The sequence below is a fragment of the Sorghum bicolor genome, chromosome 6, assembly GCF_000003195.3.
Source record: "Sorghum bicolor cultivar BTx623 chromosome 6, Sorghum_bicolor_NCBIv3, whole genome shotgun sequence".
NCBI lineage: Eukaryota > Viridiplantae > Streptophyta > Magnoliopsida > Poales > Poaceae > Sorghum > Sorghum bicolor.
Window position 1 is genome coordinate 44,976,887 of NC_012875.2, and position 26,606 is coordinate 45,003,492.

General features: G+C 42.1%; 4 protein-coding genes across 4 annotated transcripts; 3 read left to right on the forward strand and 1 right to left on the reverse strand.

The window, feature by feature from the left end:
- Positions 312 to 8,106, forward strand: LOC8077610 (nicotinate phosphoribosyltransferase 2). Its single transcript, XM_002446443.2, has 15 exons — positions 312 to 685; positions 2,498 to 2,642; positions 2,925 to 3,044; positions 3,155 to 3,289; positions 3,382 to 3,443; positions 3,637 to 3,712; positions 4,207 to 4,308; positions 4,384 to 4,500; positions 4,930 to 4,988; positions 5,281 to 5,455; positions 6,018 to 6,152; positions 6,231 to 6,329; positions 6,587 to 6,695; positions 7,101 to 7,213; positions 7,307 to 8,106. Exons 1-15 carry the CDS (start codon positions 498 to 500, stop codon positions 7,382 to 7,384), a joined length of 1,713 nt encoding a protein of 570 aa, XP_002446488.2. The 5' UTR covers positions 312 to 497; the 3' UTR covers positions 7,385 to 8,106.
- Positions 9,383 to 10,838, reverse strand: LOC110436390. The gene is made up of 3 exons (XM_021463424.1): positions 10,301 to 10,838; positions 9,963 to 10,209; positions 9,383 to 9,879 (listed from the first exon to the last, which is right to left on the reverse strand). Exons 2-3 carry the CDS (start codon positions 10,202 to 10,204, stop codon positions 9,402 to 9,404), a joined length of 720 nt encoding a protein of 239 aa, XP_021319099.1. The 5' UTR covers positions 10,205 to 10,209; positions 10,301 to 10,838; the 3' UTR covers positions 9,383 to 9,401.
- LOC8074000 (probable serine/threonine-protein kinase At1g01540) lies at positions 13,785 to 17,633 on the forward strand. Its single transcript, XM_021463429.1, has 7 exons — positions 13,785 to 15,117; positions 15,440 to 15,544; positions 15,651 to 15,773; positions 15,857 to 16,027; positions 16,114 to 16,243; positions 16,329 to 16,538; positions 17,120 to 17,633. Exons 1-7 carry the CDS (start codon positions 14,474 to 14,476, stop codon positions 17,258 to 17,260), a joined length of 1,524 nt encoding a protein of 507 aa, XP_021319104.1. The 5' UTR covers positions 13,785 to 14,473; the 3' UTR covers positions 17,261 to 17,633.
- LOC8074001 (40S ribosomal protein S10-1) lies at positions 22,179 to 25,049 on the forward strand. Its single transcript, XM_002446445.2, has 5 exons — positions 22,179 to 22,336; positions 22,435 to 22,483; positions 22,854 to 23,139; positions 23,556 to 23,691; positions 24,766 to 25,049. Exons 1-5 carry the CDS (start codon positions 22,334 to 22,336, stop codon positions 24,844 to 24,846), a joined length of 555 nt encoding a protein of 184 aa, XP_002446490.1. The 5' UTR covers positions 22,179 to 22,333; the 3' UTR covers positions 24,847 to 25,049.

Genomic DNA, 26,606 nt, shown 5'->3' on the forward strand with positions numbered 1-26,606 from the left:
AATGAAGGAAACACGTGATATACATGTCGACGTAGAGAGAACAGGCGCATCAAATAAGAACCAATTTGGCAATGACTCATAGAATGCAAGCATGAATGCCAAATGAACGGATGTCAAGATCAAACATCAATTCATGACTGTACCTTTTTTAACATTCAAACACCTACCCTGTGGTGACGAGTTGACGACCAACAACCTACAGGGGTATCGGTGTAATTTGCATGTTTCCCCCTGGTGCACGCCTACAAGTCTGCAAACTAATATTCCAACATATAAATACCGCCGGGCTCCCGGCCGAGCTCCCAAATTCCATTCCGCTCCCTGCCTTCTCCGCCTCCTCCGCCTCCGCCTCCTTCCGGTCTCCAGTTGTCTTCCTCCCGCCTCCTCCCGCCCCCCTCCCGCAGCAGCCTCTCCCGCCCCCTCCAGCCAGCAAGCGAACCCTAGGCGGAGGGCCACCTTCCACTCTTCCAGAAGCTTTCCCAGGAGGGGAAGCCAGGATGGCGGCGACATCGGCGCCGCCCGCGAGCGCCCACGCCAACGGCAACGGTAACGGCTCCCTCGCGGGGGTGGCGGCGCCCGTGGGCGCGCCCACCAACCCCATGGCGACGGCGCTGCTCACCGATCAGTACCAGTTCTCCATGGCCTACGCGTACTGGAAGGCCGGGAAGCACGCCGACCGAGCCGTGTGAGCGCCCTCTCACCCCTGTCCCGTCCCGCTTCGTTGGTGTGACTTGTTCGGCGGTGCCGGTTGGATTGGGTTGGATCGGGAGCTCGTGATCTGGCGCGAGCGTGGTGGGCGGGACGGCTTATCCGTGCCGGGTTAGGTTTTGAGGGATGGGGCTTTCAGGGCCATGTATGTATTGGAGTTCGGCCCCTCACTGCTGCAATTCCCTTGTTGCTTTTCTGTTGCTAATGTGGTGCTATCGTTTTTGCGGTTCTGATTAATGTGCTGGTAGCGTTTGTTCTCATACGATCGGTTGTTTGATATTGCTGAATTTTTCCCTCTTATTACTTCCTCACCGTTGTTTGTTACGGCAGTGTTCTCTACCTCGTGGATCATTGATTGTTCAGAGCACTTTATCTATTTTCGACTCGGTGCTCTGGTTTTGCTCTGCCTTTGGGAACCATTTTCGTGTGTAGTTATCTCTTGTTGCAGCAGTGATATTTCAAGCGTCTCTTCGTCTCGATATCTACTGTTCATCTTTTATGTTTCTGTGTTAGTACATTTGCTGTATGTCAATATGGATTACTTTTTGCTAATACAATGTTGCCTATGTAAAATATGAACAAGTGGGATGTCACCTTTAGTATTTTGATCTGTGCTGTTCTGTGTTCAAACCGGACTTTCATTTTCATCACTCAACTTTGTATTTCTCCACTAAGCCCTTTACATTGTGCAATTTTAATTGCTCCTTGTCGATGTTGGTATTTATCTGTGTTTTATTTGTTTGGACTTTGGAGTGGACGATGCATTCATTTGGGATTATCGTGCTCTTGTTAGAGGTATATTCTCCTAAGTTGGATTTAGGAGCCAAAACTTTTTTCCCTACTTTTCTAATTGTATGCCTTGGATAGTTTTCACAATTTGCACATGACATTGACACATGAGTAGTTTTTTTTTCTTGATCGTGATGTAATTCAGAGGGTACGTGGACATTTGAATGAAGACAACAGATGAATGACATTTACTGCTTGAGTAAACAAATAAGTCAATCAATTATCTTTGGATTTTATATTTAAAAATTGCTTTGGTCATCAAGGTTTGAAATGTGTACAATCACAAGCAAATGCAAGAAAGTGACTTTGACTTAAAACAGTTGCATATTTTAGTAGCGGAAAACTCTTTTTCTTTAGAGAAGAAACAAAGTGATATCATCATATGTGTGTTGCTGCTAGTTCAGGAACAGGGGAGTGTTGTACAGAAAAAAAAAAGCTATAACTGTGTCATTCAAGGAATATTCTGGGAAGGTACCTTGAAACTACTACATAGGCTGTTTTATATATTGCTAGTACAGCAAGACAGTGCATAACCTATTGATGGATGTTGAGCTAAACAAGGAACTATGTTTGATCTTCTCTATGTCTTGGAAGGTAGTCATAGTTCTTAACTAGGGGATTTCGAACCAATTGCTTTGCCTTTATCAATCGTCATATGTGGCTCCATACCCTTAAGTTTCATATGGATAGAACCTGCTTGTATGCATTATACCCTTAAGTTTTCATATGGATATTTGTCGGCTTCTGAAAAAGCAATGTTTTATTATCTCAGCAGCTCCCTAGATTGCACCAGAGAATGCCTCCACTTGTCTCCAAATAAAGTGCGGCCAATCTTAAAATAATTTTTATTACAATTTTAGGGAAAATTTAATGCAAGTGGCATTGTGGCAAGTTAATGGTAGGCCATGGTATAATTCAATTAAGCCAAGTTGGGAAATGATGTATTACAGCTAACAGCTTTGTCAACTTAATTCTGATTTGAATCATTTTCCTTTGACAGGTTTGACCTATACTTTAGGAAAAATCCATTTGGTGGGGAGTTCACTGTTTTTGCTGGCCTTGAGGAGTGCATCAAATTTATTGCGAATTTTAAGTTCACAGAAGATGACATTTCTTTCCTGCAATCAGTCATGCCAATCTGTGAGGTATCATCTCATCCATACATGAGTAGTCTCTTTCTTCCCATGATTCTGAGATAGGTTGCTGGGTTTGCTGAAAATCATGCCTTTTAGTCACCAAGACCAATTAGCATGAACTAGAAAGTATTGGCTACTTCAAACGGAGGAATTAAGCGGGAGTAATTTTAAATGCACGTGCTGTGCCTTGGATCTTTCGTTTTTCACCTAACTTTTATAAACACTCCTTGTTTGGTTGTTTCCTGCTAAATGTTCATTTTCTGATGTCAAGTTGTCAACTACAATTCCTAGGGTGCGTTCTTCGATTATCTCAGGGAAGTTGACTGCTCGGATGTAGAGGTGTACTCCATTCCTGAGGGATCAGTAGTTTTTCCAAAAGTTCCCTTAATGAGAGTTGAAGGTCCAGTTGCTGTAAGTACAAAGACATCACCAATTGTTGTGCTAATACATGTTTGCCATATGAGCATTGACCAGATTTTGAAATGCATCTTATAACTTACCATTTGTTATTACACCATCAGGTGGTTCAACTTCTTGAGACTCCATTTGTAAATCTTATCAATTATGCCTCTTTGGTAACTACTAATGCTGCACGTCATCGTCATGTTGCTGGAAAGTCAAAGGTTCTGTTAGAATTTGGTTTAAGACGAGCACAGGTGTGATATTGAATTATCCATCCCTTTTCAACTGTCAATTGTAAAACATTAGTATTTCTATGTTAAATATTGCTGTGGATTTATTACTGCAGGGACCAGATGGAGCAATAAGTGCCTCAAAATATTGTTTTATGGGAGGTTTTGACGCAACCAGGTGGATTATTTTGCATTTACAGTTTATAACTAAAATCCAGCATATTTATGATCCTTTCTCTTTATAATAATGCTTGAAGAAGTATATTTTCAGTTATGCTTGCATAGTTGCCTTTTTATCCCTTACGATAAAAAATATTTGCCCCCAAAAATGTTAAATGTGTTTACCTTTTGTTCAATCTTTTTTTTTGCAGTAATGTTTTGGCTGGACATCTGTTTGGCATACCACTTCGTGGAACACATTCTCATGCTTTTGTTAGCTCATATATGGTCAGTAAAGTATCCTTCCTGCTATGAATGAATGAAAGTTTACACAGATGCAGTTACTTTCGTCGTTGGAGAGCATTATGTCTGCATACTGTAGTTTCATTGGTCAAACAAAACCTTTGTTCTTCACTGCATTGGTTGCTAGCCCCACTGTTGCTACAGTGTTACAGGATTCTGGGTAATGTGTTTCATTTCTTCTCTTTTCAACCATGCTAGTTTTTTCTTGTTATGTTCTTTTAGTCTGATGTGTGGAATATATGGATTATCAATTTATCGTTCCTCCTTTTCATATCATTTCTGTGCAGTGTGCACAACAGTTGGTACTGTTCCTTTCAAAATTTTCCCTCGAACGCGCAGGAGAGCTGCATATCATTGCATTAATAGGCTGTCCCTTGAATGTTCATGCTTAGATGTCTATTTTGAGAGTATTTTTCTTTGTGCCAGTTATCACATTTTGCTTGTTTCATGATTTAGTAATATACTTTCCACCCTTTCAGAGCCTTGATGAGATACCAGACAAGGCCCTCAGGAGCAAAGATGGCTCAAGAGTTTGCCAGGATTTTGTTAGTTTAGTGCAAGAGTGGCTTCAAAAGATTCAGGTATGATTCCAGAAACTTGTTATGTTGGTTTTAATTATCATGGTATTCTTATGTTACTTTTTTGGTTGATTTCAGACAGCCGATTCATTAGGTGGTGTATTTGGTGATACAAATAAAAGTGAGCTGGCTGCATTTGCATCCTATGCATTGGCTTTTCCAAGCAACTTCCTTGCTCTTGTGGACACATATGACGTGAGTTGTTAGTTTGTTCGAGCTTCAAGCTTTTCTCTTGTTGTTTGTACTTCAATTCATGTCTGAATGTGTAGGGTCAACTCTCTTTTCTTGAGGTTGTGAGTAGGTCTGAAAACCTCCCTTTGTCATTGCTGACTTCTATAATTTTCTGTTTTCTTTCTGAATGCTCCTTCTTTCTGTTCGGATATTAAGAAATCATGATTTTTGTTTTACTGCCAAAACAACTTTATGCATAGACATGTATGGACTTTTTTGGACTGAGGGTAGACTGATTGGTGATTGCACAATTCCAGAACAGAATGTGTTTTCACTATTATCATTACCTGGCATTTATTCAGAAGGCATAGTCAATTCCTACTCATTCATGTATATATGTTGTGTAACAATTACCGTCCATAAGCCATACTCACCCTCTTCTCTACCTTTCAGGTTATGCGAAGTGGTATTCCGAATTTCTGTGCAGTGGCTCTAGCACTTCATGACTTAGGGTATGCCAAATGTCCTTTGGCACTCAATACCTGTGTGTTTGACCACCCCTATTAGATACGATACGAGCTTATCTTCACATGGAAATTCATTGTGTACTCAAAGAAACAAATTCATGAGAACACAAATGAAGCTAAAGTTATTAAAAAAAGGTCACACCAATAGCATATACTTTAGGATGGTTTAAATTTATAACTACCATGCTTACAATTTACAACTGAGATAGGAAATTCCCCAATCTTGTGCTCAATCTTTAAACATAAGCATTTTGCGTAATCATATATTCTTTTGTAGGTACAAGGCATCTGGTATTAGATTAGATTCTGGTGATCTGGCCTATTTGTCCATTGAAGCACGAAAAGTGTTTCATGCAGTAGAGAAGGAATTTAATGTACCTGGTTTTGCAAAGATGGTCATTACTGCTAGCAACGACCTGAATGAGGAAACAATTGATGCCCTCAACAAACAGGTAATAAAGTGTTTGGTTGGGGCTGTTAAAGTTTAACAGGTACTATAGCATTTTCGTTTTATTTGACAATTAGGCCATGTTTGATTCCCCTTGCTAAATTTTAGCTACCTAAACTTTAGTCACTTTAGTAGCTAAAGTTCCAAACACATTGACTAAAAGGAGCTAAAATAGTTTAGTTCCATTAGTCACCCAAGAGTAGCTAAAATAATTTTAACAGCTAAAATTTAGCAAGGGGAACCAAACAGGCCCTTAGTGTCCAATTATGGACTAATTAGGCTCAGAAGATTCGTATCGCAAATTACTCTCTAGCTGTGTTTTTAGTTTTGTAAATAGTCTATATTTAGTACTCCATGCATGTGTCCAAACATTTGATGTGACGGACGGTAAACTTTAACAGACGCAACTAAACGGGGCCTTGTTTACAATTTGTCAAGGACTATTTTACCTTTTGTATTATGGCAGCTGTGGTTCCAATTTTATCTGACATGTATGCTTGTTCTTTTGTAGATTTATTCATCCGGCCAATTGCAGATATAATTTAAGATCTCCATTAATTTTGCAGGGTCATGAGGTTGATGCCTTTGGAATTGGAACTTACCTTGTGACGTGTTATTCCCAAGCTGCTCTTGGCTGTGTCTTTAAGCTAGTTGAGATAAATAATAGACCTCGTATTAAGCTTTCTGAGGACGTGGCAAAAGTATGTCCAGTATTTGTGTGTTAGAATTATCTGCTTTGTTTTATGTATATTGGTTGATGGTGTGATAATATGTTTCAGGTTTCCATTCCGTGCAAAAAACGATGCTTTAGACTGTATGGGAAAGAAGGCTACCCACTGGTAGATATCATGATTCGTGAAAGTGAACCATCACCTAAGGTAACAATGCACCTCTGTTATCTTCTTGTTGACATCTGGGCTTTATATTTAGCACAAGGTTCCCAAGTATCACACTACAGAATTTTAGAACATATCTTAGAATGGGATATAAGCTGAGCTAGTACTTGTTTTCATCATGTTGCTTCCTATATGTGTTATGCAGCACAGCTATCATACTCTGTATCTTGTCTTGGACATTTCCATCTGCAGTAACCTCTAATGTTTAAACTGGATTTCATATTGTTAAAATATTGCAGGCAGGAGAAAGAATCCTCTGCCGCCATCCATTCATTGAATCAAAGAGAGCATATGTTGTCCCCCAGCATGTTGAGGAGCTTCTACAGTGCTATTGGCCTGGGACATCAGGTATGGACCTTTTAACTCTTTAGCGAGAATTTTGTTAGCGGTCACACACCCATGCCTGAATTTTCAAAAGTAGTTACTGAAAATGGGAGTAACCAGCATCAGCATTGGATTGCCTTCAGAAATCAGAAGGATTTATCGATCTCGTTTTGCACTACATATTTTAAGCAGAGGAATCTTAAAATAGAAAGGAGTAGCATGACAGGCTTAAATTTCTTTCTGAACATAATTTGATAGACTAAATTAATTTACGCGTCCCATATTTCCAGTGCTCTGTTCTGTTCATATCCTACTGTTGACAATCACCAGAGCCACAGCTAAGGACGCAAATCTGTAGACTTTAGTGTCCTGGCTCCTGGCCTCTGTCTTGTTATGTGTTAGTGACATGAGTACTGTGTTTCCCTGCAGATAAACCTAGAGCAGAGCTCCCCTCATTGGAGAAGATCAGAAGCCGCTGCATGCAGCAGCTTGAAAAGCTGCGTCCGGATCACATCCGGCGACTAAATCCAACACCGTACAAGGTTTGTTTCTTTGCATCTCGTCTTTGTGTGTCCTCATCTTGATATAATGACATGTCATAACCGGAAGTATCACTAACTCCTCAATATGGGCAGGTGAGTGTAAGCGCAAAGCTGTACGATTTCATCCACTGCCTATGGCTGAATGAGGCGCCAGTAGGTGAACTGCAGTAGATGATGGTCGCATAAAAGAAGTTTTGGGTCATCTTTGATACAGCAGCAATTCATCGAAAAGAATTAGAGCTCTTCTGCACAAGCTCATGGCCCATGCCGTAGGATTTTGCTCCCCAGATTTTTTCCATCTCGAGTTACCGGTATAGTAGAAGCAGGTTAATCAACTCGTCTAATTTATACATCCCTTGATTGGTGGGATACTATATACACATCATCATGGAAGGAACAGAATAGTACATCATTTGGAGTCGATGGGAAGATTAATAGCCAAAAATGTTACCAGATCCTGCCGTGTTTGTCCTCTGCAGTGTACGTACACATTTGCAGGTGTTGGATCCAAGAGAGCAGGCACCAGAGCAAAGCTGCTGGTTGCCGCGCTAGCAGGCTTGAATTGCTGCTGTCACCGTTCCCTGTTCTCGGGTGTTGTGTTACGCAAGGACTGGGAATGCCGTGGGGTGGGAATTGAGAATTTGGGATGAGTCTAACTTTTTTCTCTCTTCGTTTTCTTGATAAGGGGATGAGTCCAAATGCTGCAGTCAGTAGAGTAAAGCAAGCAGGAATTGGTGATGCGCTCGCCAACTGCCCTGGCATTAACACAGCAGCACTTTTTGGCTGATTATTTTTTCTAGTGGTGTTTAGCATTTCTGTTTTTCTAAACTACCGTTGCGTTATGACAGCACATGTAACAGATCGGTTAGTTGCTTTTGGATCTTGTGGTGGCATGCGTGGTTGTTTGTTCTTTTATGCGCAATTCCTGCCAAAAGGGTGACTAGGCCTGCTGATTTCCACGGAAGGGGGCACACGTTTTCATGAATGCAGAGCTTGCAACGATGGAGACTTGTGAGAGGTAGGTCTACGGTTAAGCATCAGAATGCTATTTTCTGACAAATTCATGTTACCTACGGTTTTTAGGCTCAGATACAGATCTGAGCACTCCATTTCTCATTAGCCAGTCCAAATAACTTTTAGGTCCTATTTGAAACATGGGGGAAAAATTTTCTATTCCTACATTTTTTTCCTACGAAATTGAACTGGCTCATATGAAATTCATATATGCTTCAAACAGACCCTTAACATATCCAAGAAAGTAAAAAAAAAGGCAAAATATTATAGTTTTCGATAGTTCAAAAGTGTATTAGGTAAAGTAATTCCTCCAGGTGCGCTCTATTTTGGGTGCCCAAAATCTATCGTGTTAGAGTATCTCCAAGAGTTTGCTATTCCACTTGGTATACTACAAAATTTGGCAAAAGTTTCAAAAAACGTTCTCCAACAATTTGCTATTCACAGTTGCCAAAATCCTTAACTTGCCAAAAGTTTTCTCCGCGCGTCCAGGTTTCCGCGCGGCGGAGAACGTCGCCAAATCACGTGCGGCCTCGCGCGGTGTGAGTCCGTTTCGTTCGTGCGTTCCGTGGGAAGTCGCCGCCAGAAAACCTAGCTACGCCCCGGTTCGTGGCCGGTGAGTTCCAAATCGAAGATCGCCGGTATACTGCTGATCGAGGTCCGGAAGATCGCCCTGTTCGTGGGATCGTCGGAAAACCTAGGTACGCCCCGGTTCGTGGACTCCTTCTCTGCAATCTTCTGCAATCTGTGGCCACGGCAGGGGCCTCCTCTCGGGTTCGTGGACTCGTTCTCTGCAATCTATGCACCGGTTCTGGGATGATTTTTTCTGGATTCCCGTCTCCATATGTGACGATCATCGGCAGCCTGGTTTTTCCGATTAGGTCCACTGTCGTTTTGATGTTCAGCTGATGTATCAACAAGAGTGTTTTCTCCCAGTCCAGTGGGGTTTAAAATTTCATGTTGCTAGTTCTTGAGAAGACAGTCTTCTAGCTATGTTGTCCGTTTTTATTTTTTTATATACTTCCGTATACTTTAACTAGAATTGATCGTATGAATTCTGAATGATCATTATTTTTTCAGACTCATTGCGATGGATTAGGGAGGAGATGATTTCCTGTCGGACATTCTTCTGCAGGGAGCTGGCAACAATGTTGCTGGTTTAGACGACCTGGTCATTCTATTGACTCCTCAGGAAACTCAGATTAGTCCAGATATCGAAGTTGTTGCTAGTCGTGGAAATCAAGGAACGAAGACGTCCAAAAATTTTAATGTCGAAGAAGACGAACTTGTTTGTGAAGCATGGTTGGTTGCTAGCAAAGATCCCCTCCACCGGGCCAACCAAAATCTCACCCATAGCAAGTAATCGTGCTGTGTCCGTCTCATTGGGTTGTCTGAGGTATTCATCTTCATACAGCTCAACAGCTGCACGAACGAAGTGACGCAGGCTCTCTAGTGTTGTACTTTCACCAATACGAGCATACTCATCTGCCGCATCAGCAGCTGTTCCATAAGTCAGCATACGCATTGCCGCAGTGACTTTTTGGAAGCAACTCAAGCCAAAAACATTAGCTGCATTCCTTTTCTGCACAAAGTAGTCATCGTGGTCTTCTACATCACTCATTATGTGTAAGAAAAGATTTCTAGACATCCGGTACCTGAACCAAAATAACCAAAATATTTACACAAATAAATATGAGATCAAATATAACAATTTTATCTAAAAATTAATATGAACAACCTTCTACGGAATAATTCGGACCCATATGTTGGATTCTCAGCCAAATAATCTTGATACATCCTTTCATGGCCGGCTTCTCTATCACGGTAAATAACTTTGTGACCTTTGACAGATCCACCATGTGGCCCTTTTTCCTTGCTAGCGATTTGTAAAATTTGAGCAGTCGATAATATTATAGAACAATCGTCATCGGATGATGAATCATCCAATTGTTTTTGGAAAAGAGATCTCTTCCTAGGCATGATTCCTGAGGAATTACTGTCTACATCAGCAGTCTTTCGAAGTTGTATGAACAAAAAACCAAAAAAAAATTATCGGATAGGAGGTTCGTGAATTACCTGTGCGAGGGAGTCACGCACCCTGCTGCCTTGATGTAACGATGGAGGGACTGACGCTGGTTGATCTCACGAAGGAGGGAGACTCACGCAGCCTTGATCTCACGAAGGCGCCCTGTCTCCACGCCGCCGCAATCTCCCCGCGACCAGCAATCACGAAAGCCTCCCGACGGTTATACTGCTGGGCCTATTTTTTGTGGTTTGATAAGTCTAAATTGGCAAACTCTTGGAGATACTCTATTCACTTGCTATTTTTTTTACGGAGTTGCCAAACATCACAATTTAGCAAGCTAAAAATAGCAAACTCTTGGAGATGCTTGTGCGGAACCTCTCCGGTCACCTGGCCACCGATAGGAGGCAGCTAGCGGCCATTTGGAGCACAGCAACACACTGCTGGAAGCTAGAGGCCAGTAGATGTAGCCAGCGGCAACCAGGGCGTCTGTAATTTGCCTTTGGACAAACAGAGGAGCACAAAGAGGTGATATGGTGCTCGTTGAGTGGTTTTAGTCTTTTGTTGCAAGTAGTGAGGGAAACGGTACGGATATTTTCCAACTGTATTTAAGACCAAATTCGTTTAGATGAGTTTAGATCTGTTCGTATCCGAGTTTAAATATTCAACATCTGATACCTACGTTACACGAGTACGGGTACGAGTATCCGATACAATACGTACCGGATACGCGGATACACACTTTCTTAAAAGAAAACCCACTAAAATGGTGTATCTGAGTATCTGTATCTGCGTATCCGATGAGTATCGGATACGGATACGTCAAACCCCTTGGAGTATCCGTGTAACATAGTCTGATACCGTATCCGTATTCGAATACTTAAATCGTATATTCATAATGTCGACATCTAATCGAATTTTATCCGACATGGTTGACATTATCTGTATTCGAATCCGAATTCGACTAAAAATATGAAACAAAATATGATATTGATGATATCCATCTTTATCCGATCCGTTTTCATCTCTAGTTGTAAGGTATCCCCACCCTAGAAACCCTCCAAATCTGTTTTTGTCTGCAATTTTCCGCACTCTTGGAGATGCCCAACAATGAAGCAATAACGTTTAATCTTTAGTTCCCTGAGTCTGTTTAATTTCTGACTCACCTAGAAACTTGTTATTCTTGTTTGCTTATTTCCACGAAACAGCACATGTTCGATGGATCGAGAGAACCAGCTGCGAGAGATGTATCGCCATAATGCACTTAAGGTGGATGTGTGACATGGTTGCTGATCATCCTCTATAATAAAATTCGTATGATTGACAAACAGTTTTTAAAAAATCACTCGTAAAAAAACAAATTTAAGCACGTCGATTCATATGATTACTCTTCTCGATTTAATTTGCACCTTGCGCTTCCTGGAGGACGAGAATCACGTGGCTGAGGTGTTGTCGCGGTTGGCAACCGAAACGACGGCGTCGCCGCGACAACAGCTTCCAACCGTGTAGTACGTAGTACGTTTTGCTAGGTCCGTGCTGGCTTCTCGGTACACAAAATACTACGACAGCAAAGAAAATTTTTCTTCGGAAACGCACGAGGTTACCCCTAGCTTCTATAACAATTATGAAGTAGACCACGCTGACATTTGTATCTTCAAAGATATAGGTCATTTCAGCATTTAAATATGGGTTTGGTATATAGTTTTTGTTACTAAAACCCGCGGACTCACATGACCCCCCGCCGCGCGTTACCTCCTTGTGAGACGATTAGGGCACTTATAATGCAGACTCTATCATAGAGACTAAGGCCTTGTTTAGTTTCCAAAAAATTTTACAAAATTTTTCAGATTCTCCGTCATATCGAATCTTTAGACACATGCATAAAGTATTAAATATAGACAAAAATAAAAACTAATTGCACAGTTTGGTCGAAATTGACGAGATGAATCTTTTGAGTCTAGTTAGTTTATAATTGGATAATATTTATCAAATACAAACGAAATAGCTACAGTGTCAATTTTACAAAATATTTTGGAATTAAACAAGGCCTAAAGTTATTTATTACCTCGAACAATATAGACTTGGAGTCTAAATAAGACTTGGTGTCTTATTTTTTCTACCTCTTTCTTCAATAAATATGTTGCCACATCAGCAAAATACTATAAATAATATGTAATTAATTGTCTTGAACTCTATGATAGAGTCTTGCATTGTGAGTGCCCTTAGGGGCAACGAGTGGTCGATTGCCCACCACCAGAGCCTCCCCTCTAGCTGCTCCCAGGCTGCCACTGCCCACTGTCGCTCCTTAGACTAGAGATGTGGCAACATACATTTTAGCTATCGTTCATCATGCAAAAACCACGTAAATATTAGAGTTCTTGGTACTCACTCTAATTACACTCATATTGAAATATCGCTTATTTTTTATTAGGAAAATCTCTTGTTTGTTTACTATTATGTATCTATTATTGATGACTTCTGCAACGTGACAAATAATATATATAGAATTTCTGATGTAAAATTGTATTCTATATTTTAGGAGTAAATTATCAAAATTATTGGAGACGATCTTATTTATTTCTCTCAAATACTTTTTGGCGAGTTGAAAACTCTATTTTTTAGAGGAAAATATTGGTGACTAACCTTAATTAATTTGAAGCTCTAGTGGATCAAATAGAACCATAAAATCACCCAAAATACAAGATCCATTTGTCCTTTGGGTAGCGCTACAGGTAAAAGGTTCCATACCTATTTTTAGTCTTCTCCAACAACAAGACCTAAAAGACAACACTCTCTGCAAATGGGTCTCGAGGAGAGAGGATACCCAAATTTGGGTTATGTCTCTTCTGATACCCAAAATGGGTCTTCTATAGGTACTCTGTTGGAGGCTATAGGTATTGTGTTGGAGACCCATTTTAGGTTTGGGTTCCCAAATGAGTCTAAGACAGCCTAAGCATGGCTTCATAGTCCTAGTGGACCCACCACAAGCTCCAAAACCCAAATTTTTTTGGAAAAAAAAGAACTAAACACCCCTTAATCATACTGTTGAGCTGCTGTTACCGCTGTTTTTATTTATTATAATAGTTTATTAGTTTGTGAGAGTAGAAAAAGCGGCTGCCATTTTTTCATTTTCTCCCATGGTAGCAAAAGCGATTGTGGGCTGTCGGCTGTGGTCGCTGCTGCAGCAGCAGCAGTGCAGTCGAACAGGAATCATCCGGTCCTGAGATTCCCACGTTTGAATCTGAAAACGGGGTGTGCAAGTTGGAATGCCACCTCATGACTCCACTCGATCCGCTCGCGTCTGAAACCGAGAACTGTTTGCGTTGCGTTTGCGACCTCAAAAATATCCCCTGTTGTGCATTTGTTTAGGTGATCCGGTATTGACTTCTCTATCTCCCCCTCCCAATTCTAATAGTCGCTAATTTCTGTACAATTATGCAAACAGCCTGTCAGGCTGTCACTCTCTCCTCCACTGGTCCTGCAGTCCACTCCTCCCCGTGCTGTTCTCCACTCTCCCCGCACTCGTCTCTCCCCTTCTCTCTATCGTACGTACTACTCACTAGTCACTACACTCTCACTCTCACTCTGAGCAGTCACTTTTGTACTGTCCATGCTTCCTTGTGCGTGCATTTCTTGTTGATTTGGACTGTGATTGGCCTCTAATGATCGCCACCAACCACCCGGGGCCAGCCACACACCTCACCACCACCACCACCACCACCGTCCTCCTCCACCTCCACGCCAAAAATCCATGCTAGCTTGCATCAGAGCTACTAGTAGCTAAATTAACCACGCTTCGCTCGTCGCTCGCTCCTAATGCTCACGCCCCGCAAAATAATCCAGCGAGTCTCAGCCCCCACATTGCCCGCAAATCCAACCTTTTCGGGCCCAATCAACCTCCAAATCCACCTTTTTCGTCACTCCATCCTGTCCTAAATCCCCTCCCTCCCCGCAAAGTCATACCTTTCCCACTGCACCCTCCTGCAGAAATCCAGAGATTCTTTGGCCACTCTGGTTGTTCCCCGCATGAATCCGGCTTCGCGCGCACAATTCCCTGCAAAACCCCAGTTCTTGGCGGTTTTTTTCTTGGGAAATTTCTTTATTCTTTAGTATACTAGCGCCCAATTCTGCTGGGCGGGGGGGTTCTTGGGAGGGAGATCCGCCACTTCGTTTCGGCAGCTTGAGCAGCCGGGGAGCTGAGCACAGAGCAGCGCGGCGCGGCGCCCATGTCGGACTCTGAGCTGTCCCAGGGCACGCTCGTGTTCGGCCTCCACCTCTGGGAGCTCGTCGGCATCGGTGTCGGTGCCGCATTCGTGCTCCTCCTCGTCCTCCTCTCCCTGCTCTGCCTCCTCGCCTCCCGCCGCCGCCGCCGCCGCCGTGCCGCCCCCGTCCTCCAGCTCCCCGTCGTCGTGCCCAATGCCCAGCCCAAGCACCCCGCCGCCAAGCCCCCCAAGGACATCCAGGAGGTGCCCTCCCGCGGCGGCGCCGCGGCCCCCGCCGCCGCTCCGGCGGCCAAGGCGCCGCTCGCCCAGGTGCTGCAGGCGCCGCCGCCGGACTCCATCCAGATCGAGACGGGGAAGGAGCACCGCATCACGTTCCCGGAGCAGCCGCCGCCCCCGCACCACCAGCGGAGCGGGGGCCCGTCGTCTCGGGGCGCCAGCGGGGAGAGCCGTGGCGGTGGTGGGGAACCCGGGGTCCCGGAGGTGTCGCACCTCGGGTGGGGCCACTGGTACACGCTCAAGGAGCTCGAGGACGCCACGTGCATGTTCGCCGACGAGAAGGTGATCGGCGAGGGCGGCTACGGCATAGTGTACCACGGCGTGCTCGAGGGCGGAGTGCAGGTCGCCGTCAAGAACTTGCTCAACAACAGGTACTGATGCTACCTGTGGACTGAAGCATACATAGCCGTATTTATAAGCTTGTGTGTTCGATTGGCTATCGTCTTTCTTTTGCAAAATGTTGATTATAGTCTAAGCAAGATGTATACGAATTGTCAATGGAGATGTGACAATTCAGATGGTGACACTCACAAGAACTTTTTGATAGAAAATATCGAACTAAGCCGTGTTTTGTTGGGTTCATGCTTAGTAGTGTAGTCTGCCATATATATAACATAGATGATGAAATGTGTGTTTGAATTAGTGATTTTTGTGCTGCTGAATTTGATAAACTTTGATGCTATGTTCTATCAGGGGGCAGGCGGAACGGGAATTCAAGGTTGAGGTGGAAGCTATTGGACGGGTGCGACACAAGAACCTTGTGCGGTTGTTAGGATACTGCGCTGAAGGCAACCAAAGGTATCTTCTTGTATGGACAATAGCTTTAGCTTATATATTGTGAAATTGTAAAACCAAGGAGTTTGTAGTTTTATCATAAATTTCATTGTATATGGTTCTTTTCCAGGATGCTTGTGTATGAGTATGTTAATAATGGAAACTTGGAGCAATGGCTCCATGGTGATGTTGGTCCTGTGAGCCCTCTTACATGGGATATAAGAATGAAGATTATTCTGGGAACAGCAAAAGGGTATGCACCTTTTGACTTTTACCGTGGTCCATATTTCTTTTGGCTGTCACTGTCTGCTTATATTAATTTACCTAATTGTGCAGGTTAATGTATTTGCACGAGGGGCTTGAGCCAAAGGTGGTTCACCGTGATGTCAAGTCGAGCAATATTCTTCTTGACAAGCATTGGAATGCAAAGCTTTCTGATTTTGGGCTAGCGAAACTTTTGGGTTCAGAGAGGAGTTATGTCACAACCAGGGTCATGGGGACATTTGGGTTAGACATCAACACTGCTTATAAGATCAGGATCACGCAAGATAAGCAAGAATGTGGTGGCTTATTTTTTATTTTATCGCTTGCAGGTATGTTGCACCAGAGTATGCGGGCACTGGCATGCTGAATGAAACTAGCGATGTCTATAGTTTTGGAATTCTTATCATGGAAATAATATCTGGCCGTGTACCTGTTGATTACAACAGGCCGCCAGGGGAGGTTAGTAATGGTGGTACCTCCTTGCATTCGCTGAATAATGAACTTGAGAAGTGCATATATGAACTTTGTGGAGCAATCTTTTCAGATTAATCTTGTTGAGTGGCTGAAGACAATGGTCAGCAACAGAAACTCTGAAGGGGTTTTGGATCCAAAGATGACTGAGAAGCCTACTTCTAGGGCATTGAAGAAGGCTTTGCTAGTGGCTCTGCGGTGCGTAGATCCTGAAGCTCGCAAGAGGCCGAAGATTGGGCATGTCATTCACATGCTTGAAGTTGATGATTTCCCATACAGAGATGTAAGTTAAGATGGCATGTGCATATTTTTGAACTTATTTTTGAGTACCCATTGTTTTAGTAATGTTAATATTGTATTGATTTTGTTGCCCGTAAATCTTATTTTCCACCTATTCTGAAGCAAGAAGGTCACCATGATGAACACTTTGTTTGCACTCATTGTTTACATTTGGATTTGCTGGGTAACACCTTTATTTACTTGTTATAGTCAAGTATCCGTACAGGTTACTTTATGATATGTACTAAATTGGTTGCACTTATTGTTATCACGATTCCATGACTCTCACGGGGCAACTTGCTAGAGGACTGTGCTCTCATTAATCCTTTGTAGGTTAATTGGGGGGCTGTCCTCCATTCTTCATTTTTTTTAATTTGTTCTCATAGCATATGAGTTTAGATATCAATCTGGTATGCCTGGTCGTTTTTGCTGTAAGTTATGTGTGCCTTCGCCTTCAAAGCCTGCAAGAGATGCGCCAACTTGTTCTTTCTTCAAAAAATTTCAACGATCATGATAAGAGTAATATGCTGATATTTTTCCAAATTGCACAGACTTAGATTGCTAACATTTTACTAATGTTCCCAGGAGCGTCGGGGTGGCAAAGCTCCAACTCAAGCAAGATCAGTGGAAACACCTGCAAGTGAACCTGGCGATAGCAGTGGAAACAACACTCCAAAGGATGCACCGAAGGGAGAACCTTTCAAGTGGAGAAATCAGGAAGACTAGCTAGCCATCAGGAAAACGGTGGTTGCTACGAGTCTGTGCCTGATAAAGAAGCTGGATATCGCGTAGGGACAGAGGAAAGCTCATCTGCAGTCTCATCGGTTGGTTGGTCAGGCATGCAAACTCTGCAAGCACCTGTGTCGATCGTCGTGACAGTATATGTACATTGTTGGATCAATATGTTAGCGATAGCGATTTTTTCTGTTGGTTTTCTTGGGGCCTTATTTATGCGAGGGATGATTTTGTATGATAAAGGCGCGCGTGTGTGTACTCCTGAGGGAAAAAAAAAAACATTGAGCATTGTTATAGCTGAAAACCGTTCCAGTGGGATTGGCCGATGACCTCCAAAGTCCAAACCTTGATGCATGTTTGAGCCGTCTGCCTGGTATATAGCCCTCAGTGTCTGATATCATGCTCTTACCATATGTTGCTTATTATGCAGTCATAGCAATGTGATAGCTCAGCTGTTCAGGCTGGATACTTTCATGTACAGTGCCGCTTGTGCCATGGATCATGGATGGAATGGAATGGAATGCTGTTGGGGTGCGTCTCCTGCACTCCTGTTTGTGAGGGCCTGATTGTATTAGGCTTGCAGCTGCCGTTTGTTGTTTGGCACAAAAATAAGAGGATTGCATCTGCACAGTTACTAGGTATTCATATACAAATGCCGGTGGTGTGCTCAGGTAGAGATGGCCGATGAAGGCAGGCAGCCATGACGGACAGGTGGATTGAGGCTGATGATGATCCTCCAGACTGAACGACTTGGAGATGGGCGATGGGCAACAAATTCGGCTGCAGCCTGCAGGTCCTGCGTCCACTTGGAGATGAGACGACGACGACGACGACGACAGGCAAGGACCGAGAGGAGCTGAGCTGGCCCCGAGTCCCCGACGACGATGAGTGAGATATCAGCTTCGACGGCCCCGATGGAATCGCTGTCCAAACACGCGGCTAAAGGCACGTTCGCGAGGAATCGCTGTCCAGATGCCTTTCGGTTACGGTCTTAAGCGTCATACGCCGCAGTCCCCGTACAGCCCGTGGATCCTGACGGCTGACGGGACGATGACCGCCGCCGACAGGTTGCCGTCGGTGGCCACTCTTTTTCCTTGGGCGCGTGCGCGTTTAGGTGTGGCTAAGCGATCCGAGTACGTGACACTTGTAATAATTACTCTCTCCATTCTATTAAAAGTGTCGTTTTTGACATTCAGATTTCTTGTTTAGCTGTTCCTCTTATTCAATTTTTTTACGTAAAAAGTAAAATAAATAAATCATTGCTAAAGTATTGATACAAAAAATTTGAATAAGACAAACGACCAAACAAGAAGTCTTAAAGTCAAAAATGACAATTTCAATAGGACGGAAGGATTAGTTAGTTAATAGTTCATAGCTAATATTAGCTGGTATTAACTACAGGGGCAAAGTTAGAGCAAATCAAATGGTGACGTGTTCGCCTTGAAGGTGTTTGAATTTGAGCTACAACCATAGTGAAACTCTTATCGTAGTATTAGTTTTCCTTTTTTTGTGGGTGCAGATACACCCACAACCATTAATATGACTTCGCCACTAATTAGCTAGTTTGATATAACTAGTGAAATAGTTGTTAGTTGACTATTCAGCTACTCCCTCGGTCCCTCAAAGAATAAATTTATAGCCTATAAATTTGTCTCCAAAAGAATCGAGTTTTGGACGTGAACGGGCTGCAGATTCATATTAATCTTTCTTATAGTTTGGGTTACATTTAACACAACCGATACTTCAAACAACACTACTTAACTAATCTTCTCGGTAACTAGAGAACTAGTAAGATTTATGGTATCAAATTAGTATCATTTGATTTATTGTAGAATATATTTTCATGTGATGCGCATTTTATGTCATAGATGTTGTTACTCTTTTCTATAAAGTTAGTCAAACTTAAGTGACTTACACGGATTCTAAGAATTGATTCTTTTGTGAACAGAGAGAGTAAACTATTGGCGACTTTTGGATCCAAAGAGCTAATTGTTAGCGGCTAACTATTAGAGTTTGCTGAACAAGACCACAATCATGTCCGGATCACCTAAATTAGTTTTTAGATTTATCCTCTTTTTGTTAACAAGACCATAATCATGTCAAAGTTGTTCGCTGATCTGAAAAGTCATGGCTAAAATTACTGTTGACTTATTTATTGTGAGAGAGAAAGTACGACTGATAAGAGAAGCGGATGGTTATTCATGGAAACGCATTAGTTACGTCATTAGGCACAAGCGGAACGGTTTGAAGTAAACAAAGAGGGTATCATCCATGTGTGTCGAACGAGGCTTTCAAATTCTTTGCTTTCTTTTCGATGGCCTTTTAATATAGGTTTGATTTTTAAGTTGGCTCGGCTTTCTGTTTTGTCAAAGCGTTTGTAACAATTGGTCTGGTTCCCTTAGTTAGTTGATTATAAGGGATGAAGCTGAATTTTATTCATTATTAAAAAAAGTTGTCAGTCCAACTAAAATTTAGTCATATGTTATCCAGATACATAGATTAGTCGTAGAGACTAACAGAGTAACAGCTAGTTGAGTTGGACTAGAAATTAGTTCATCTTTTAGTCCACCCATGATGAAACTGACGTGATCAATCTTGTACAATTTACCGCTTTCATCCCTGTTTTATTTGGAGAAAATACACTGGACATGACACGAAACGGGATGAACTGAGACCAAGACCGCAAACAGTTAGGCCTTGTTTTGATGTAGTCGGATTCGCATCAATCCACATGTATTGGAGTGGAACTTGAACTAAATTCCACCCTAATCCACTCCAACACATGTGGATTGAGGTGAATCCGATAACATCCAAACAAGGCCTTAAGTGTGTATCCTGCCATGTATTCTCGGTATCTTGTTTTTGAGCCGACTGTAATTTCCTATACCTATCGGGTGATGTTGCGAGCTGGGGCGTACTAGGACGAATGGTTGGTGCCGGCGTTGATTCTTGGGCAGACGCGATTGAGTCAGTGTGTCGTGCTATACCTCAACTCACACCACAACCATGGACACGATCCATGGCCATTCCCCTTGTTGGTGTATGTGTGTAATGTCGAATTGTGTATTGTACTATTGTAAATACAGGAATTATGCTGTGTATGTCACACTGACTTGTGAGTTGTGACTCTATGAGGTGCACCATATGGTACACCATCAATTTAGCTTATGCGTTTAGGTTGCCATGTGGCATTTAACTCGGCTTAAGTTCCAACTTACCATCTGTTTATGTCTATTTTCTGACTGTATTTCCTAGTTTTGTATCTATATCTCTTATATAGATAAACCCCACTAGATAATTCTCTTGATATACAAAGCATCCACATCATCATCTACTAGAGCATCCCACTAACTATTTCTCTTACCATGCAAAGCGTCCACATCAACATCCACTAAATCATCCCACTAATATATTACCCCACCATGCAAAGTGTTCACATCATTATCCACTAATAAATCGAACTAACACATATAATTTATCATGTATCTATGTTATTCACATTAGCAAACCACATTATTTTCTAACATATATTTAGTTGTCCATGCTAAAATACTAAAAATCATCCACTAACATATATTATGATAGTATAATTTTACCGGTAATTCTCGCAGCAACGCGCGGGGCATTCTCCTAGTATCCATATATCCTGCTATGGCTACTGCTCCTGAGTCCTGACTATCCTGCTCGCACTATCGGTGAAATATTATGGTAACAAAATTGAGAGAGATTATTTCCTGTCCATTTCCATATGTTTTCATCTCTATTTGGATGGTCCAGGAGTGTTTAGTCCAGTGATTCAAACAAACCATAATTTATAGGAGTAGCCACTACCATTACGGCACGACATCGTAGATTATCACCAAACTGATAGCAGCTCACATATATTCAGGAAATGGAGTAAAAGTTACTCATACTTACATGTATATAGGACTTTAAAAGATTGAATTCGTGTAGATCTTAAAATCGATGAATCATAACAGACTCTCGTTATTGATAGACACATTGTCTCAAAAAAAAGGTCTGCCTCTTACAGTGGCGGATCAAAGATTTCAATAATGAGGGTATGGACCTACGTGAATTAATTAGCCAATAATAGATACCACAAAATAACTATAGAATAGTTTATATGTGTTGACCTAAGGATTCAATTTGACAATATTATTCATCGCTAAGTATAAAAAAGTATTTCCTCCAAATTTGATTGATTGTCAAGGAAGATCCATACTCAAACTTCATAACATTTTGCAAGGACGAAAAGGCTCGGTTAGTCTTGTGCCATCTTTTTTTAACTTTGTTCCATCTTTTCTTAGTCTTGTGGTGTATGGATCGGTACATTTTGGGTTCAATGCTAGTACTACGATATTATATTGTAGAGTGCTTTTTTTCATCTTGGATGATGAATACTTGGGCTGAAAATATTACTATTTAATAAGGTGGTATAATATATAATAATGTATTATGAGTATATATACTTAATATCTCTACAGAATTTATGGAAACAGCTATACCCCTATGCACCTTAACTAGATCCGCCCCTGGTCTCTGAAATATAATATTAGTCGAGCATTCAAATCCATATGGCTAGGTCTTTATCATAGAAAAAATCTAACTAACTAAACTATAGTCAGCTTCTAAGCACACGTGTTTTCAAGAAAATAGAATATATTTGAAGTAATAATAAAGAAAAATATAGCCGACTTTAGTAGCAGGCCGAGGCGGAAAATAAATCCATGCCCAGTGCATAAAGAACGGCTCAGCCACACAACGCAAAACGGCCCAAATATATATTTTTTTGAGTGGATAAACGACCCAAATATGTACCCCGGGTAGTACTGGGCCAAGAAGTCCAGCCCAGATGCAGAAGGCCCCGCCTCCATTTTGACGCTTATACCCCTCACTCGCTCTGCTCATCGAACCAAACCCTACACCGCGGCGGCAGCTATATAAAAGCCATCTCCCGACCCGTGCGCTAGGGTTCTTCGTTCCTCCCACTCGCCGCCGCCGCCGCCGCCTCCCCAGCACCAGGCGCTCCAGCACCCGGAGCTCGCCCTCCCGCCGCCCACCATGGTAAGATAGCACGCGCGAGGATTAATCCGCTGCTGCTCCTCGGCTTCCGTCTGTTCTGTTGCCGGTGTTAATATTGCGTCTGTTTTCTTCACCCGCAGATCATCCCCAAGAAGAACCGCAATGAGATCTGCAAGTACCTCTTCAAGGGTACGTGATTCTTGGTCCACTGAACTCGCAGTAGGGTAGGTTGCGTTGATTGGCTGTTTCGTTTTATGGGAGGAGACAGATCTTCAAGTTCTTTATTTTTATTAATAGGAGAGTGCTAGCGTATTATTTTGAGCTCTCCTTTTTGTGCCAATTTTAGCATCCCACAAACTAGCTAGCAGATATATAGGTTTGACACAGCGAGCTTGTGAAGTTTCCCCTCCAATTCTGTTTGCCACAGTAAACTAGGGAATGTACACAGTTTCTTGTTCGTTGTTACATATTCACCACCGATAATTCAAAGCATGGACTGATGTGTTGTGTGTTGTGTCAATACAATTTCTCTTAATTTGATGTATATCTGTTGCTGCAGAGGGCGTGCTCTATGCCAAGAAGGACTACAACCTGGCGAAGCACCCGCAGATTGATGTGCCCAACCTCCAGGTGATCAAGCTCATGCAGAGCTTCAAGTCCAAGGAGTACGTCAGGGAGACCTTCTCCTGGCAGTACTACTACTGGTACCTCACCAACGATGGCATTGAGCACCTCCGCAACTACCTGAACCTCCCGTCTGAGATCGTGCCTGCCACGCTCAAGAAGTCTGCCAGGCCACCGGGCCGCCCATTCGGCTCTGGCCCTCCTGGTGACCGCCCACCAAGGTAAAACCTTAATTCTCGAGGCGCTTTGGCATTCATGTTAATGTGTATACTTAACAAACGTGTCTAGTGATGATTTCACATGTTTGCTTCTCATGTCTGGTGATGATTTCAGATGGAAAAGTACAATCAAGTCATAAGTAGCTTTTTGAGTACATGTTTATTAAAGAATAGGGGCTTTGTTGTACTTATTTATACTGAGTTATTGGTTTGATAAGTCTGCTCTAGGATGACACATTTTGCTGTGTAAGGATATCCTTGTAAAGCAGACAAACTAAATTTAAGCAGATCATATTTGGATGCTTTTAACAGTGTGTTTTATTGAGGAGCAGATTAAAGCTAACCTATTAGGTACAAATTGTTAGTTTTGAATTTTTGATGCTGTTATTTAATCTTCTCTTTGCTTGTAATGTATGTAGGGGCCCAGGTCGTTTTGAAGGCGACAGGCCAAGGTTTGGTGACAGGGATGGGTACCGTGGTGGTCCTCGTGGTGCTCCTGGTGACTTTGGTGGTGACAAGGGTGGAGCTCCTGCTGAGTTCCAGCCATCTTTCAGGGTAATCATATTCGTTCGTTGATGCCATGTTTTATTCCTAAGGTTTGAGCATACTGAGTTGAAATTCCACCTGTTCATGTGTTGTGCATAGAGATACACATCATGCAGCTTGAAGTGAAATTGACAATTTGAAAGCATCACGATTGAAATGAATACATTAGGATTAACTTTTTTCTGAAAACATTTTCATAGATTTGCTGCCAATTAGAAATCTTGAATGGACTTTGTATGAGACATCATTCTGTCCTGATTAACTCAATCTTTTATATAGTAGTAACCATTCTTCTTCTACTTTAAAAGATGGAGTTGGTGGTGATTCTCTGTTTGCTATCCTGTAAGCCCTACAGGCCTCCACCCTGATTGTTTGAACTTATCAGCTCAATCTGCCTACCATTAAGCACTGTTTTTCTCTCACAACAAATCAGCGAACAGTACTTTTTGCCATGGCTTTTTAGCCAAGCGAACAGGACCGGCTAGAGATTTGGCACGAGTCCCTTGTTTAGCTGTATTTAGTTATAAACATTTGGCTAAAGTCATCATATCCTGTTAATTTACAAACAGAAAGCAGAAGCATGATGCACAGTTGTTATGCTAGGCTGATCACACTGCAACTGTGCTCCGGTGCCTCTGGAAATGTTCTTGTAGGAGATAAATAAAGTTAACTGATAGCTTTTGTTTACTAGAAGGTTTTACCTGATATATCTTTAGTTTTAGAAGGGACATGCGATATTGAATGAAGATTGGGTGGGGCGTTGTATTGTGGTTTGTGCACTAATTGTGGTTTTTAAAGTAGTATATTGAAAGGATAATGTTGATTTAGAATTTGGAAGTTGAGAGGCCTCACATGTGAACTGGTAGAGTTTTGCTGAGCTTTGAGGCCCCACATTTTAAGGACATTTATGCTACATACATGCTAAACCTACATGCTCTCATTTTACCAAAATTCGTGTACTACCATTTTCTATAATTACAGTAATGCTAGTGTCAAGTTCGCTTTTGAAATTTCATTAGCAACTTGCCATGTACTGTATTTCATACATGCTGATATATATTTTCTGCACCTACAATATTGCAGAGTTCTGGTGGCAGGCCTGGGTTTGGACGTGGTGGCGGCAGTGGCTTTGGTGCTGGCCCGACCTCTTCTTCCATGGAGTGAAGTTGCCCTTAGTTTGGACATGATGTTTCTGTTCGCGTGATGCGTTTAAATTTTGAAGGACAGCTATTATGTACTAGTAATGTTATCCGGATCGGCCAGTGCTGACAATATGCAAAAAGAATTGGTCCATCGTAATACATTGGTTCCAGTATAATAGTCTTTGCAAAACGTTTGTGTTTTCAAGTCAGTACCTTTTTCGCTAAGTAATTGTCCAGTTGACTGGTCTGATGTGTGATGCAGGGATGTTTTGCTTTTTCTTCTAGCTGTTGCTGTTTGTGTTCTCCCTCTGTCCCTGAATGAATTGTTCTCTTGGCTGGGGCCAATAGAGCTAAAACAGCGATTAGTTTTGGTGCTTGGGGCTCTAATTTCTGATGGCGCCCTCCGAAAATTGGCAGAGCTCAGCCAAATTTCTGATGGCGCCCATGGCATCTCTAAACACCCCACGGCCGCTACGATGGCAGAACATAGTTCCAGTGAGCCATGTTGCATTGGTACCTTGCTGGGGACATGTAACATGTTCCAGATATGAGACATGTTCCAGTGATGCACATTTTTGGTGTTGAATTGCGGCTTATTTGGCTCTTCGTTGCAGGAACTGATAGTTGTCTTTCGTATTCGCAGATGATGTAGTACAAGTACTGCATATGTCAATGTCTTTTATGCACTATTGCTTAGACTTGGCACACCCCAACCAATTGAAATCAAACTCATGAAATTGGCTTTGCCACTAAGAGCCTCACGTTATCTAGGTTTTGAACTATTTCCTAGACCTAGCACACCTTAACTGAATCAAAACAAACTTATAAAATTGGCTTTGCAACAATGTTACACTATCATCAAGGCTTGATCAAATCGAGCTTATGAAATTGGCTTTTGCTAGTGTAAAATATGACTACCTTTATTTTGCTTTATGTTTTATGAACTCTATTATATTTGCATTTGTATAGGACATAGCCATTTCTCTTTTTTTTATGGGTACTTAGCAACTCTTGTAAGCTTATGTGGCTATAAAAAAATAAAGGTGTATGAAAAATAGCTCCAAACATGTTATTCTATTAAACCGTTTGGTAGGACTGGAGCTGATGCTGGAATCAGAGCCCTACTAAATGGGGCCTAGATTCATCCCTAATATTCAGAACCATAATGGTAGATTCACCAGAATGCTACTTTGTGACAACTCTAACCCAATGTTAGATTCACCGGAGAATGCTAATTTTGAGACCGTGCCCATGGCACCTCCGACAAGTTACGGACTTCAACCAAGGTGCAAGGATGGCATGGTGTTGGTCTAGTTATGAGAATGTTCTGGCTTGGTTTATTTTGCCGTGGAGCTTGGCAGCTTGCACTAGGCATGACATTATTTTTTAACCACAGGGCATTTTTCTTGTGCTGAATTGCTGGCATGGCTTTATTTTAACTGCTGGAGGTTTAGCCTGCATTCGTGGCTACGTTGGATACACATGCACCGGGAGTGTTTGGATGTGGTTCTTTGCACCACGGTCCACGGTCACTACTCCGGCCTTGTTTAGTTGCACTCGAAATTCAAAACCTTTTTAAAATTTCTTATCATATCAAATTTTACGACACATGTATAGAGTATTAAATATAAACTTGTCTATAGTTTACGAGACAAATTTTTTAAGCCTAGTTAGACCATGAGTTTTTTTTTGACATAGTTAGCCTATGGTTAGACAATAATTATCAAATACAAGAAAAAGCACTATAGTACCGAAAAAAACTTTTCAGCAAGGGAACTAAAC

Bases quoted from the DNA above. Each gene is read 5' to 3' on its own strand.
- LOC8077610 (XM_002446443.2), top strand. From the start codon at position 498: ATGGCGGCGACATCGGCGCCGCCCGCGAGCGCCCACGCCAACGGCAAC. The intron at 3,444-3,636 runs GTGGATTATTTT...TTTTTTTTGCAG, and splicing joins GGAGGTTTTGACGCAACCAG to TAATGTTTTGGCTGGACATC. The intron at 4,989-5,280 runs GTATGCCAAATG...ATTCTTTTGTAG, and splicing joins CTAGCACTTCATGACTTAGG to GTACAAGGCATCTGGTATTA.
- LOC110436390 (XM_021463424.1), bottom strand. From the start codon at position 10,204: ATGCCTAGGAAGAGATCTCTTTTCCAAAAACAATTGGATGATTCATCA. The intron at 9,880-9,962 runs GTTGTTCATATT...ATTTTGGTTCAG, and splicing joins TCCGAATTATTCCGTAGAAG to GTACCGGATGTCTAGAAATC.
- LOC8074000 (XM_021463429.1), top strand. From the start codon at position 14,474: ATGTCGGACTCTGAGCTGTCCCAGGGCACGCTCGTGTTCGGCCTCCAC. The intron at 15,545-15,650 runs GTATCTTCTTGT...GTTCTTTTCCAG, and splicing joins TGCGCTGAAGGCAACCAAAG to GATGCTTGTGTATGAGTATG. The intron at 16,244-16,328 runs GTTAGTAATGGT...CAATCTTTTCAG, and splicing joins ACAACAGGCCGCCAGGGGAG to ATTAATCTTGTTGAGTGGCT.
- LOC8074001 (XM_002446445.2), top strand. The intron at 22,484-22,853 runs GTACGTGATTCT...CTGTTGCTGCAG, and splicing joins CTGCAAGTACCTCTTCAAGG to AGGGCGTGCTCTATGCCAAG. The intron at 23,140-23,555 runs GTAAAACCTTAA...TAATGTATGTAG, and splicing joins CCTGGTGACCGCCCACCAAG to GGGCCCAGGTCGTTTTGAAG.